Raw genomic sequence first — 14,598 nt, 5'->3', positions numbered from 1 at the left:
GCCTGCAGCCAAACCTACTCTACATTCCTGCACACACACACAGCTTCATACTGCAGCATCCAGCAGAAAACACTACAGAACTGAGTGTCCGCTTTTGCCAAAATGATGTTGTTATGTTGTCAATGTAATCATTATACACAAGCAGATTCCCTGCACACCGATTCGACTGGGTTAAAACACAACAGATTGAGATTAATGCAAAAATAGTCTCTTTAATTAATAAACAAAGGTGAACTAGGTGCACAGATCAGATATAGATAGAGAAGCAGGCTGTGTCAGAAACCACATACTTTCATACTCTTCAGACTAAATATGCCGTCATATTTATTACTGTGGTACTAGCTTGATGCTAGCTTATCCAACCTAGCTTGGACTGGAAATATCATGTGATCAATAATTCAGCATGCTGCTAACAGTATACTAACAGTTGGATTAGTAAATTATGAAATTATGGCAATATGAAGTATACAGACTACTAATTGTGCATGTAGGCACTAAATTAGTGTATGGTTTCAGATGAGCGGCCCTTCTGAAATGATAAAGTTCAGACTTTTCAATGGACTGAAACCTTGAGGTCATTAAATGGGCATCTTTTGGGTCCACCTCAGTAGACTGAACATTTCAGCATTGGATGCTAACTTCAGGGTTTTTGTGCAGCAGGGTTTGGATGCATCCTTTCAGGAAATAAATTGCATCTTAACACCCACAATAAACAACAAACAAAAACAATGATGGATGCAGCTGGTTTGGGTAACGCGTCTTTTAAATATGAAGTTGTCAAGTAGTTTACATACAATGTGAAATTTTGCATTCTTTACTGAGCCATTGTGCGGATCACATGAGGCGGGCTAATTACGCCACTTCCACACTGAATGAATCAGACGAAGTAGGAACAAATGTCAGCCTACTGAACAGCACGGAGAGAAGGGACCGTCCACTGTCTATTGTCAGATTGTGTACAAACAGATACATGGTGTGATTAATCAACCAGCTGGTTCTATTTAGTTGAAACCAACTAGAGTGGAATTATTTGTGGCTTTTCAGCCCAATCAAATTTGTGGGCATCTCTTCTGCCATTCTCTGAAAGACATCTTCAGCAGATGTTAAGAAATTATACTTTCAGATTCAACTAATGGAAGGTCTTTACGCTGACCTCATCACAGGATACTATTTAAACAGGAGCATAATTAAACTTGAATGTGAACTTGAACATAATGACTTGTGACAAAAATCAATTTTGATAAATATAGAGAAAACTACAGTGAATGTATTTTTTACTTGCATATTATTATCCACTCTCAAAGCCATCATCATCCTCACATAAAACGCCTTGAGAAAGAGAGCACTGCTGTACTTTAAGGCCTGCTCTCTCTGTGAATGCAACAGAAAAACATCCGATCACAGTAGTTTGTAGCAGGGGGAGTAAAAGGTTTCAACTTCTTGTGTTATGATACAGAGGAGATGGGATTAGTTCTTTTTTTTTTTGAGGCAACACAATCATCCTGTCATTATGGGCTGGTCACCATGGCAACCACCACCATCATCCCTCTCCCTCCTGTAATTATGTGTCTGGTCAAATCGGTTTCCTCTCATCCCCTCTGGGTCTGAGCTAAAGAAGAAAACGTGCACACACACACACACACACACGCACACACACAGACAGACACAGAAATGGATTGTTCTAAGTCACGCTGTCTTATCCTCTGTCACACTGACACACAAGGCTGTGGCTCAGTTGGTAGTCGGTCATCTCTTCAGTGGTAGTCTGGGGGTTCGATCCCCAGCTCCTGCAGCCACATGCCCTCTGTCTCCTTGGGAAGAGCACTTAACCCCAAGTTGCTCCCGCTGCTTTGTCAGCAGCGTATGAATAGGATTAGTTACCTCTGATGGTCGCTTTACGTATCAACCTCTACCATTAGTGTGTGAATGTGTAGGTGTGACCTGCAGAGTAAAAGCGCTTTGAGTCAGAGACTAGAAAAACGCTGAACAAGCTCAACTCCATTTACCATGTACAAAACCTGTGGCACTACTAGAGGCTTATTATTAGTGATGAGTGTGTCAATCCTGTGTTATGACACTACACTACCCACAAGTTCATGTATTTGTTTATTGTATACTGACAAAAGACTGTCGAGTTCTTTAACTTTAAAGCTCCTATGAGGAATTTCAGGTTCTTGAGGATTTTGGCGCCCCCTGTAGATAAAGACTTTTCATTCTGTCCTGTACAAGTGTAAGGAGTGATATCTGACAACAACATCTTATCTTTGTAATTCAGAGTGAATCACATCACTAGACATTATTTGGTGCTGTAACTTAGTGTCTGACAGCTGGCAAGCAGCAGTGGTTAAAGCATCTAAAACAATAAAATAAGCATGTTTAAAGATATCTGTTTTCATTTCAGTCTATTTCACAACTCCTCACAGGAGTTTTAACTTTCTTACAGGCTGTTTTAAGATCGACTCCTAAAAGTGCTGTAATCCCACCAATCATGCCAAAGTGTTGTCAATGCTCTGCATGTGGGAACTTGAGGGAAAACAAATATACTTAATTGCATCAATTTATAAATAAAATAAAGCTGATTATTTCTTATAAAGCAGCCCTGGGAGGCTGGCCCTCAGAAATGTAGAACGGTCCAATTGTCACTTCTGATTTAGTCTGATCCCTACTCCTCCATAGACACAACTTCAGCCTTAGACAAGCCTGTCTTTGAATAAACTTCCCTCCCCAGCTTGCCTGTGCCCATATATTAAATGCTTAAAAAAAAAAAGCTCAGTGATGTTGTCACGGTGTGAGTGTCATGGACTGGCAGTTATGAAAGGGTAGGTTTAATGAAAGTGGGCACATGGGAAATAAGTTTGTGCTGAGCTGCAAATGAAATACACGGACAGCCTGCAGTATGATCAGTGTGTTCAGAGCTTTTGGTAAGACGCACCAGTATAAAAGCTGAAACAGGTTTGATCGAGTATTTCCACTGCTCATGAAGACTCATTTATGCCATCTGTTGGTTACGTGGATAAAAATGATCAGCCACATATTCCTTTGTAATGGACGTCATATTTGACACTTAAAATTCAATAATTATTTCATTGTTTTCAACTTAAACCCTATAAAGATTGTATTATAAAATGTCGACAGACTTTAGGTTTCAAAAATAACCTAATTTAACCCTGAACTGTTCTTAATGGCCACAAGGGGGCGACTCCATTGGTTGCACCAACAAGGCCTAATTTAGAAAAGGATGCATGCTTGTTCAGCTGGTGAAAAAATAAAGGTCTATTTCACAAAGTACATATCCAAATTGTTAAATTCACCACTAATAGGGCTGCAGAGAATGCAGCGTTTCTTTACTCTGTGCAGTGCCGTTTGTACACGTTTCAATGAGCCATTGTGGGCAAAACTGACTCTGCTTTATGCAAACGATTGTCATTGAAAATCTCTGAATTCACATCACTGGCACCAAAAGCATCGGACAGTTACAGCGTTATTGCAATTGTGCAACAGTTTTAATCAGGAATGTCATGCCCAGACTTTTCAGTGGTCATGGCAACAATTCTACATCTGTATGACCCAAATGATCTCTAAGTACTGCATGTAAATAACTAATCTGGGGATGGTTGTGCAAGGCTAAACCACGACACATCCATGCATACTTTATCAACACGCACAGAGATGGTTCGGAGCCGTGTTTGTTTTTTATCTTGACGAGCTGCTCTTGATGTTTCATTCCAGTGAGGGAGCTTTTGTAAATAATCAAACATGAAGCACATCGATCGGGTCTCTGTATCACATAAACTAATAAACTATATCCCCCCCCCCATCCAGCTCATCACCATCGTGTGTATACTACTGAGCTCAGAACCAAAACTCTCTGTGCAGCAGAGTTTGGAGGTGCATTGTATGGAGATACATACAAGACCCCGCTTCTTCTATAGTTAATTCTACATTTTTATTATTTTGTGTTTATTGTTATTGCATGGCTTTGCGAAACAGTCCTTACATTTCACTGTGCATCAGTATGCGCATACGACAAATAAAAATCTTGAATCTTCTCAGCAAAATGCACAATATCTGTGGACTTTATTTTGGCATGATTACAAGTGCACTTGAGTTATACAAAGTGTTGCCTTTCTGAACATGAACAGATGAGGTTGTGAGAGATAAACCCAACCCGTCTCTCTGGATCAGAGAGAAAATCCCTTCTCTCCTCTAGAAACCTCTGTCCCAATAACCCCCATGACCTTGGACATCTGTAATCCTTTGTAATGTATGTAGTAGTGTCTGGTGAGGGTGTGTGTGTTTCTCTCTTGTAAATACACACACATTGGTTGCCATGGAGCTTTATTAGCTGCATCGCCCTGCTCGCTCTGTTTAGTCATCCTTCTCAACATAGAACTAAAACTGTAGCTGCTGATAGAAGCAACATGTATATAATTCATAATTTTCATAGTTGGTGAAGGTGAATAAATACAATGTATAAATAGAGTTCATATTGTACATAAAATGTGATTTAAAAGGGTATGTTTTACGTTAATTTATGCAAGTTCATGTACCTTTTATTTTGGTTACAAGCCCATGTATATTGAGTGGGGAACATATTTTTTGTTCCGGTTGATTACGTTGTTGGGGGGACAAATTAGTAGGTGACGCATTAAGAAAGAAGCATGGGACGACAAGTGTTTGGAAGAGTTAATGGAGTCTCGGATTAAAAGAAACTTTATTCCCTTGGAGTTCATGAGGCCAATGAGGTATGATTATTTCTGATGTATGTGAAATTAATGTGTTTTCTTTTTGGATGTCAGACTAATTGTAAGTTTTGTTTGCTTATTTTATTAGTTCTGACGGCATTATTTGGCACTGTTTTGGCATCGTTGGTAACAAGAAGAAGACGTGGCTAAATAAATGTCTGTGAGCAAAACGAACGACTTGAGCCTTGATTAAGACCTCGGAGGGAGTAACAGTCAGAACTCAGCCTGCGTCGTGCTGAAGAGAAGAGAGAGGAGCCTGTCGCAGCCGCGGAGCCGTTAAGGAGCAGCTCGTTGAGGGGTGACATCGCTCTCAAACTTCAAAGGCCGCATGCACGGACATTCCAGATGCGTTCAGGGTCCAACGGTGCAGCGTGGTTAACTCAACACCCAAGTAACACGTTTGAAATAAGTTAAATGTGAAGATGTTGGTTTAACCTGCTAACTTTAAAGGGACATTCTGAATACTAAAAGGATAGCCTGCTGTTGTCTGAAGTAATCATTTAAGTTTAAGAAGTGCTGATATGATACAAAGTGATTATCATTGCTAAGCTCATGTTAAGTTAATTGCTTGTTTTGTTTGACAATTTAAAAGAGTACAGTAAGGTAGGCCTATTTAAAGGACAAGGTTCATTTTTTGACTTTGAAATTTATTTCTGTTTATAACAAGTGGAAGAAGATATCGTTTTGGTTTAACTAAAAATAGTGTCATACACAAACTATTTTTGAAAGAAGAAAATCTTAACAATTTAAGTTGACAAGTAGTCTACATTTTAATTTATATTTAACTACAAGCAAACATCTTTATCAAACCTTTAAGTTATATTCAAACTAAATTAAGCTCAAACACAACATAGATAGTATAGCAATATGTCTTACCAAGAACAGACTGACACTGGAGCTGTCGTGTTGCTGCAAGAAGATGTTGAAGAAGAAGTTGCGATCCCAAATCCCCATGAGCCTAGCACAAGTCAAGCAGTGAACGAAGAGGGCTTGAGGAAAAGTGTAAGACCCAGGAAACTCACTGAGAAAGGCCAAGCGCTTCATGAGGAAATTGTGAATAAGCTTCAAGCTCGCTTCAACAGCAGTTATGAGAAATGGAAATCTACTGCCAAACAAGCCAAAGGAGCACTTAATGCATCTGATAGAGAAAGTTTTCATGGTCACTTTACTCGAATACAAGACACTGCTGGTGAAGTCAAGCAAGCGTATGAAGAGTTACGTAGCCATGAAGCTCCTGATGGAGACACTCGTCGCAGAGTTGATACGTGTGATGCAGTTTCTCAGAAGATCTTCCAGCAAGTACAAGAGAATCTTGCAACAGAAGAAGATGAGCGATATCAAGACAAAAGGTCATTGCACTGGAGTGAAGCTCGCTCAGTGTTCATTCCAGCAGCCTCCCAAAGATCCAAACTCTCAAGTAGTCGACATTCAAGTCAGCTCTCCGCAAAAAGACAAGACGCAGCAGCGGAAGTAGCTGCAGCTCAAGCTACTCTGTTGGTCATGGAAGAAATGGAGCGCGGACAAAATGAAATAGAAATGCTTGAGAAAGAAATGGAACGAAAGAAAAGGGAGCTTGAACGTTTGGAAACGGTAAAACAAATGAATGCTGCAAAAGCGCGACTGGAAGTATATGAACAAGAAGGCAACTCAGATGAGGAATTGTCAGATCTTATGCATGGAAGGAGCAAACCAAGAAAGCTGCCATACAAGTCTGTAAGACAGCCTGAAGTGAAAATGGAATTCTCAGTTTTCAATCCATATGCACAACCATTCCATATGCCTAAAGATACCACAAGAGGGCAACCTACTCGCAATGAAGCACCAGAAGATGGAATGACAGCACTGGCTAAAGCCTTGGCAGAGTCGATCAATATTAGTCGTCTACCAGTTCCAGAGCCTGCAGTTTTCAATGGTGATCCTATTAAGTACAAGGATTGGAAAATGTCTTTTCAAATGCTGATTGAAAGAAAGAACATCCCAGTGGCTGAAAAGATCTACTACCTCCGAAAGTATGTTGGTGGTCCTGCGAGAAAGGCAATTGAAGGCTACTTCCTGCTGGGAACAGAAATAGCATACCGTACAGCTTGGAGCACTCTAGAAGAAAGATATGGTAGTCCATTTATAATCGCCAAAGCTTTCAGAGATAAGCTCTCAGCCTGGCCAAGGATTGGAACCAAGGATAATTCGGAACTAAGAGAGTTTTCAGACTTTCTCAAAGGTTGTGAAGTGGCAATGCTACAGATAAAGAGTCTTCAAGTTCTAAATGACTGCAATGAGAATCAGAGACTGCTCAGCAAGCTTCCTGATTGGCTTACTGCAAGATGGAATCGAGTAGTAGTTGAGATTGAAGAGAAGTGTGGTTCATTTCCAACATTCAGCCATTTTGTTAACTTCATAGCAAAGGAAGCCAAGATCGCGTGCAATCCAGTGACGTCGCTAAGTGCCCTCAAGGCAAATGACTCAGAAAAAGAAAAAGCGAAAACTCCAAAGAATCGGAATATTGGAGCAAGGACGTTTACGAGCAGTACAGAAGAGAGAACAGATACACGGAAGTGTGAATTCTGTGAAAGGTCAAATCACAACATTCCAACCTGTCGAAAGTTCATGGAAAAGGAGATTGCTGAAAGAGTGAAGTTTGTAAAAGACAAGGGCTTGTGTTTCGGTTGTCTCAACTCTGGTCACATCTCCAAGAAATGTGAGAAGAGAAGTATCTGCAACGCATGCAAGGGGAAACACCCAACATGTTTACATGTAGAACGAGACAAAGAGTTGAGAAAGAATAATGACAGCCAAAGGGAAACAAAAGTGACAAGTGAATCAAAGGAAACCAAACGAACCAAAGAATTAAGTCAAGAAACACCAAATGAGGCCATCTCAAACCGTGTGATTCAAAGTGACAACAGTGACCTCACATCCACAATTCTTCCAGTGTGGTTGTCCGCAACGAGTAATCCAGAACAAGAAATACTGGTTTACGCTCTTTTGGATAGTCAGAGTGACACAACGTTTGTGCTGCAAGAGAAGGCAGATGTACTGGAAACGGACAAGAAAGAAGTGCAGTTAAAACTCTCCACATTGTCGTCCAAAGACACAGTCATTCCTAGTCAAAAGCTGACAGGTTTACAAGTTAGAGGCTTTTACTCATCAAGGAGAATCCCTCTTCCCATGACGTATACGAGAGAGTTCATCCCTGCCAATATAAGTCACATTCCCACTCCGAACGTAGCCAGAGCATGGACTCACTTAGAGCACCTCGCTGATGAGATCGCTCCTCTAATTGAATGCGATGTTGGTCTGCTAATAGGGTACAACTGTTCACAAGCTCTGGTGCCCAGAGAAGTCGTGTCAGGAAGAGACAATGAGCCCTTTGCTCAGAAAACAGATCTTGGTTGGACCATAGTTGGAGGACTTGATCCACGTGTTGACTATGGAGATGCGATTGGATGCAGCCACAGGATTGTTGTCAAAGAAGTGACACCCAAATCATCATCTGATCAGTTGTTGAAGGAAGTGCACTACATCTGTCGCACCCAAGTAAAAGAAGTAATCACACCATTGGAGGTGATTAAAGTGCTTGAGTCTGATTTTAACGAAAGGAAAGTAGAAGACTCTCATTTCTCCCAAGAAGACTTGCGGTTCATTTCAATAATGGAAAGGGGAGTGAAAATGCAAGACGATGGTCATTGTGAACTACCTTTGCCATTCAAACAAGACAGACCAAACTTACCGAACAACAAGAAATGTGCAGAACATCGACTTAAGTGTCTTAAGAAAAGATTTGAAAGAGAAAAACAATATCACAAGGACCATGCCTCGCGTGGACTTAAAGCCAAAGATCTCATCGCCTCAAGCTGGTTCAGTGGGCCAAGTTTTCTCTGGCAAGTAGAGCTACCCGAGGGAGAGGTCAAGGTGGGAGAACTTGATACTGAAGACCCAGAAGTACGAAAAGCTGTTGTACACCACACACTCAAGGTGGTTTCTTTGGAAGAACGTTTTGAGAAGTTCTCCAGCTGGTCAAGATTAGTCAAAGCTATCGCAAGGCTCATCAGATTGGTGAAAGAATTTAAGAAGATGCAAGAGAGAACCAATGAAGCCACAAGTCTTCAAGAAAGACAGGAAGCTGAGCTTGCAATCATAGCCATTGTACAACAATCAGTTTTCTTCAAGGAAATTAAGGAGCTTCAGTCCCGAAGTGAGTTGACTAAGGACAAAACAAGCAGGCTCTATCGACTCAATCCCTTCCTGGATCACAAGGGTGTCCTCAGAGTGGGAGGCAGATTAGAGCAGGCTTCGTTGCATCCACACGTCAAACACCCAGCTATCTTACCGAAGACTAGCCACATCACAAGGCTACTCATTGATCACTACCATCAGCAAGTGCAACATTCAGGGCGTGGCTTGACAACAAATGAACTAAGAGCAAACGGCATTTGGATACTTGGCTGCAGTCAAGCAGTATCATCCTTTATCCACAACTGTGTCAAATGCAGGAAGTATCGACGTGGAACAGAGGAGCAGAAGATGTCAAACCTGCCGAGTGAGAGGATGGAAACGACTCCTCCCTTCACGTATTGCGGGATGGATTGTTTTGGCCCGTTTTATGTCAAAGAGGGAAGAAAAGAGCTGAAACGCTATGGACTGCTGTTCACATGCTTGTGCTCACGTGCAGTACATATAGAGCTACTCGACGATCTGTCAACTGATGCCTTTCTCAACTCACTCCGTGCCTTCATCGCTCTACGTGGAAATGTGCGTCAGCTTTTATCAGATCAGGGCACCAACTTTGTTGGAGCCAGACGAGAGCTCCAAGAAGCAATCAAGGAGATGGATCAGGAAGGTCTGAAGAAACTCGGCTGCGAGTTTGTCATGAACCCTCCCTCTGCCAGCCATATGGGTGGAGTTTGGGAGAGACAAATCCGTACGATCAGAAGTGTCTTAACCTCCATTTTAGATCAGTCATCCCAGACACTAGACACTTCATCGTTGAGGACCTATCTTTACGAAGTGATGGCCATAGTTAACAGTAGACCCATCACCCCACACCTTCTCAACGACCCTACCGGACCTCAGCCACTCACGCCCAACCTTCTCTTGACCATGAAGTCGTCAATAATAGCACCACCACCAGGCGACTTTGTGAAAGAAGACCTATACCTACGCAGGAGATGGCGTAGAGTGCAATATCTGGCCAATGAGTTCTGGCGCAGATGGAAAAAAGAACACTTGTTGAGCCTACAGCAAAGACAGAAATGGCAAAAAACAAGTAGAAATGCCAAAGTCAATGATATAGTGCTCATACAAGATGACACAGCACCTAGAAATGATTGGAAACTCGCTAAGGTCACTGCAGTTTATCCAAGTAAAGATGGATGTGTGCGCAAAGTGCAGTTGCTAATCAGTGACTCTGCATTAGATGACCATGGAACGCGACTCAACAAGCAGACACACTTGGAGAGACCTATTCACAAGACAGTTACACTGTTAGAAGCAGAATAGACCCACACTAGTTTTAACTAGGAAAACACATTAGATTTGGTGGGAGTGTAGCTGCTGATAGAAGCAACATGTATATAATTCATAATTTTCATAGTTGGTGAAGGTGAATAAATACAATGTATAAATAGAGTTCATATTGTACATAAAATGTGATTTAAAAGGGTATGTTTTACGTTAATTTATGCAAGTTCATGTACCTTTTATTTTGGTTACAAGCCCATGTATATTGAGTGGGGAACATATTTTTTGTTCCGGTTGATTACGTTGTTGGGGGGACAAATTAGTAGGTGACGCATTAAGAAAGAAGCATGGGACGACAAGTGTTTGGAAGAGTTAATGGAGTCTCGGATTAAAAGAAACTTTATTCCCTTGGAGTTCATGAGGCCAATGAGGTATGATTATTTCTGATGTATGTGAAATTAATGTGTTTTCTTTTTGGATGTCAGACTAATTGTAAGTTTTGTTTGCTTATTTTATTAGTTCTGACGGCATTATTTGGCACTGTTTTGGCATCGTTGGTAACAAGAAGAAGACGTGGCTAAATAAATGTCTGTGAGCAAAACGAACGACTTGAGCCTTGATTAAGACCTCGGAGGGAGTAACAAAAACATTGAGTGCACACCCACACTTCCATATTTGTATTCCACTGAAAACCGAGCAGAGCGTCACAGATCTATGACAAGCTCTGAGTTAATGTGTCAGCCTCCCCTCTTACACACACGCACACACACACACACACACACACACTATCACCCAGAAAAACTCAGCCGAGTTAGGAAAAGAGTGTTTTCAGAGTCTGGGCTGCTGAACACAGGTTCTTTTGTTTTAAAGAAGCCTTCCTTCTTTCCCATGACACCCAAACAGACCCGTTTTCCCTCCAACTTTTTGGCAAACTCCTCTTTGAACAAATAATTCAGCAGAGTGAAGGGTCTGAATGAAACTCCTTCTCCTCTCCTTTCCCCCCTTTCTTGATTCATGGGAGCAGGGATCCCGTGACCTTGGTTCAAGTCCCACTGAGGTCTGCAAGCTTTATTTTATGTTCTATAAAAGGAAATTTTGGTCAAATAATTTTGTCTTTTGCAGACAAATATTCATAACTGCAATAAAAATGCAATCTTGTCAAATATAAACAGTTTTTTTCATATTGGGAGAAACGGAAGTTCTTGTGCCAAGTAAAGGATAGTGGATGTAACCTTTGACTGACAGCAATCAAATAGAAGTAGTGGGCAGCTGGTGGGTAGTGCATTAGCCCCATGTACAGACAAGTCCTCAAGCGTCAACAGCCTGGGTTCAATCGTTCCTCACTCCCTCTTCCTGATTTCTGACTCTCTCTACAGCCTCTAAAATAGGAGTCTAATATATATAGTAGGTCTGACTATGTGCGTATGTGAAGCGCAGACTGTGCTGTGCGTCTTCAACCCCGATCTTACGTTGTGGAATCAATATGAATATACAAAGATGTGATGATGGCTGAGTTTAGTTATGCCACTGAACAGGGCGAGTGAAAATGCAAACAATGACCAGAACACTAAATAGGAAATCTCCTGTGGTATTTTCATGATGGAGAGTTATCCATGATTTGGACAGTTTGGGAAACTTGTTCTTCAGCGAGTTTAACACTATTTATGCATACTGAATCAGTACTTAAACTATTTTTAAAAAAGAGCCTTAACATAAAACCTCATGTCTGGGTTAGTATTACTACTGGATGTTTTCTGCAGGATTTAAAAGCTTCCAGTATCGGAGCACTAAGATGCTTTATGTGCAACAGAGCACCGAAGGCCTGCGAAAAACTGCTCACATTAATCTTTTCAACACTGTATTAACTCTGGGGTTCCTGCAGTCCCACTGATATCTTCAGCTTACATGCTTCCTACCAGACATCAGTGCATGAGCCAGCAGGGTTCAAGAGGCCATATGTCCTCGTGTGGATTAAAAAGACTAACTCAGAGAGAAAAAGACAAAGGCAGGACGAGGGGGGAAGCCATGGAAAGCCTTCAAGGCTGGGTTTCCCCTGCGCTGCTGAAGTCGTCACACTGGGGTTTGGTTTCTCCCGTCAGCGTTTCGTCTCTCTTCTTCCCTGCTTTTGTCTGACATGAGGGTTTGGCAGTGACAACCCAACTTACAGAGAATAGATCAAAGCCACCCACATGGACATATGAACTTGCAATATGTTCTTGTCTCATGTTTGAAATGCTCTGTTTCCTGTATAACTCGGTGGTCATGCAGTAAAGCTACCTTGTCCTTGGCTTCGCTCAGCTGATCCTCCAGTTCAGAGAAGCTGAAGCCGGCCACGGTGATGAAGTCTCCGATCACAGCCACAAACTTATCCCCACGTTCCCTCGTCCTGCTCTGCTGGTACTGCAGCTCCTGCGGGGGGGGGGGGGGGGGGGGGGGTGACAAGAAAAGTGATTTAGAAAAAAAAAAAGAAAAAGAAGTTGTGAACTTGTGTTCTATAAAGCAATCAGAGACATCTCCTTCAGCCCCATGAAAACACATCACCTGTGGGTGAACAATGAGGTGACATCAAGCACTAGGGGGCAGCCATGATCTAGCTGCAGGACAGAGTTTTCTGCATGATCTGGTTAAAATTGAACTAAAATTATTATTTTTTTAAAAACAGCTTGATTAAAAAACAAATCGATATGAAGATTTGATGGATACTTTGATTGAACAAAAATGACCAGTGATCTATCCAAACACTCAAATACAAACATGTAGAGGGTTCAGAAAAGGTTATATATTGAAACTGTTTCAACAAATTCTATGTTGTACGTTTATTAGATTCCTCAGATAGTCATGGTCACCTGCGTTAATCACTTTGTGACTCAGGTTGTGTATATAAATCATGAAAATACATTTCCTGAGAAGTTGGAACGTTGTGACAAAATGTCAAACCAAAACTCATAAAGTGTTTCAACACATTAAAACCTAAGTCTTAATTTAAAAAAAAATCAAAAAAATCAAAGACAGGATATCACATGCTGAAATTGAGAAATATAATTGCTTTTGAAAGTGTTATTAACTTTTATGTCCATTTTGAATTTGATGATGATGCAGAAACACAAAAAAAGAGTTGGCACAGGGTCATGACTCCCTCTCTGTTAGAGCATCCTTTCTTTCAACAACACTATGTCAGCGTTGTGGGGAGCTGAGGAGAACAGTTTCTGTCATGTTTAAAGTGGAATGTTTTACTTTTCTTGAACAGTTTAGAGTCTTTTGTGTCTAATTTGTCTTTTTATAATGCGTCGAACATTTTTAATAGGTGACGAGTCGGGACGACAGAAAGGCCGATTTAGTTTAAGAATGAGGTGTGGTATTGTCTCGATGAAATAAATAAAGATGTTATCTATCTGGCAGCATATGAAACTTCAAAATATGTCTGTGTACTGTATGTTTGAGCATTCATGGTGCCTCCGCAGACGTGCAGTCAAGTACCCTCATAAAGTCACCGATTCTGACTTCTGGCAGCGCTCCAAGGACGGCTGATTATCAACAAAAAATAGTTGTTTGTTCTTATAGTTCTGAAAAGTGTCTCGAAGAGTGCGTGGACATTAGCCGTGTTTCTTTGTGTGGCTGTAAACATGACATTTTCCAGTCCATGTTAGCGTTAAACATCAGCAGCATTTAAACACCTCATCTTGACGTCCATCTCTGCTCTGCTCAAAAAACATAATAACAGACAGCAGAAGAACCAACAGGAGGGAGCAACGACACAAACACACACAACTCACCGCCTCCAGAGCCTTCAGCCCACTTTTGATGCTGTGCACCTCTTTTTCCAGCTCCGCCAAACTAGAGAGAAAAAAATGTGTCTTTATTTTAAATTGAAGCTTTCTAAGTGTTACGGCAGTAGTACTGTAGGACAAACAGACTGCAAATAAACTGAACCAAGCAGAAAAAAGCCATAATAACATCAATCAGGTGATTTAAAATATTGGATGTCCATGCAGGGCTTTGAAAAGATGAACTCATCTTCAAACCCGAGCACACACTGGAAACCAGTGAAATGAAAGCCAGAACTGGTGTTACATGATCCACTTTTATGTCAGAGATTCTAGTTGCAGCTTTCTACAGGGACGAGCTTCAGATATGACTTAAGATACAACTTCATGGATTCATGTTTCAGCATCAGACCACAGAGGAAACAGATTTGAGCAGCACTGCAATGGTTGAAACTTGCTATCTAACTTTATTACATCATGACATGTGCTGCTGCCCTCTTGGCCAGGTCACCCTTCTGAAAGAGATCTTGATCTCAATGGGTTAATTAACTGGTTAAATAAAAAAATATATTAAAACACGTAAATTATAGATAATAATAATTCACACCTGGCCCTCTGATTTTCAGTAATTC

At 41.1% G+C, this 14,598-nt stretch overlaps 1 protein-coding gene and 1 long non-coding RNA gene across 4 annotated transcripts in view; one reads left to right on the top strand and one right to left on the bottom strand.

The window, feature by feature from the left end:
• daam2 (dishevelled associated activator of morphogenesis 2) overlaps positions 1–14,598 on the bottom strand; it is a 117,713-nt gene that overhangs the window by 5,918 nt on the left and 97,197 nt on the right. For all 3 annotated transcript variants that reach the window (XM_079369896.1, XM_079369898.1, XM_079369897.1), the window contains 2 exons: positions 13,976–14,036; positions 12,480–12,611 (listed from right to left, as the gene is read on the bottom strand). In XM_079369896.1, the coding sequence (XP_079226022.1) occupies positions 12,480–12,611; positions 13,976–14,036 (193 nt within the window). The remainder of the gene's footprint in view (positions 1–12,479; positions 12,612–13,975; positions 14,037–14,598) is intronic.
• Positions 4,495–4,915, top strand: LOC306840553. The gene is made up of 2 exons (XR_013781344.1): positions 4,495–4,745; positions 4,834–4,915. It is a non-coding gene; the product is annotated as an uncharacterized lncRNA (long non-coding RNA).

This window comes from Symphodus melops (genome assembly GCF_947650265.1).
Source record: "Symphodus melops genome assembly, chromosome: 19".
NCBI classification, from domain to species: Eukaryota; Metazoa; Chordata; class Actinopteri; order Labriformes; family Labridae; genus Symphodus; species Symphodus melops.
Note: the sequence above shows the minus strand (reverse complement) of the source record. Positions and strands in the feature narration are given on the sequence as shown.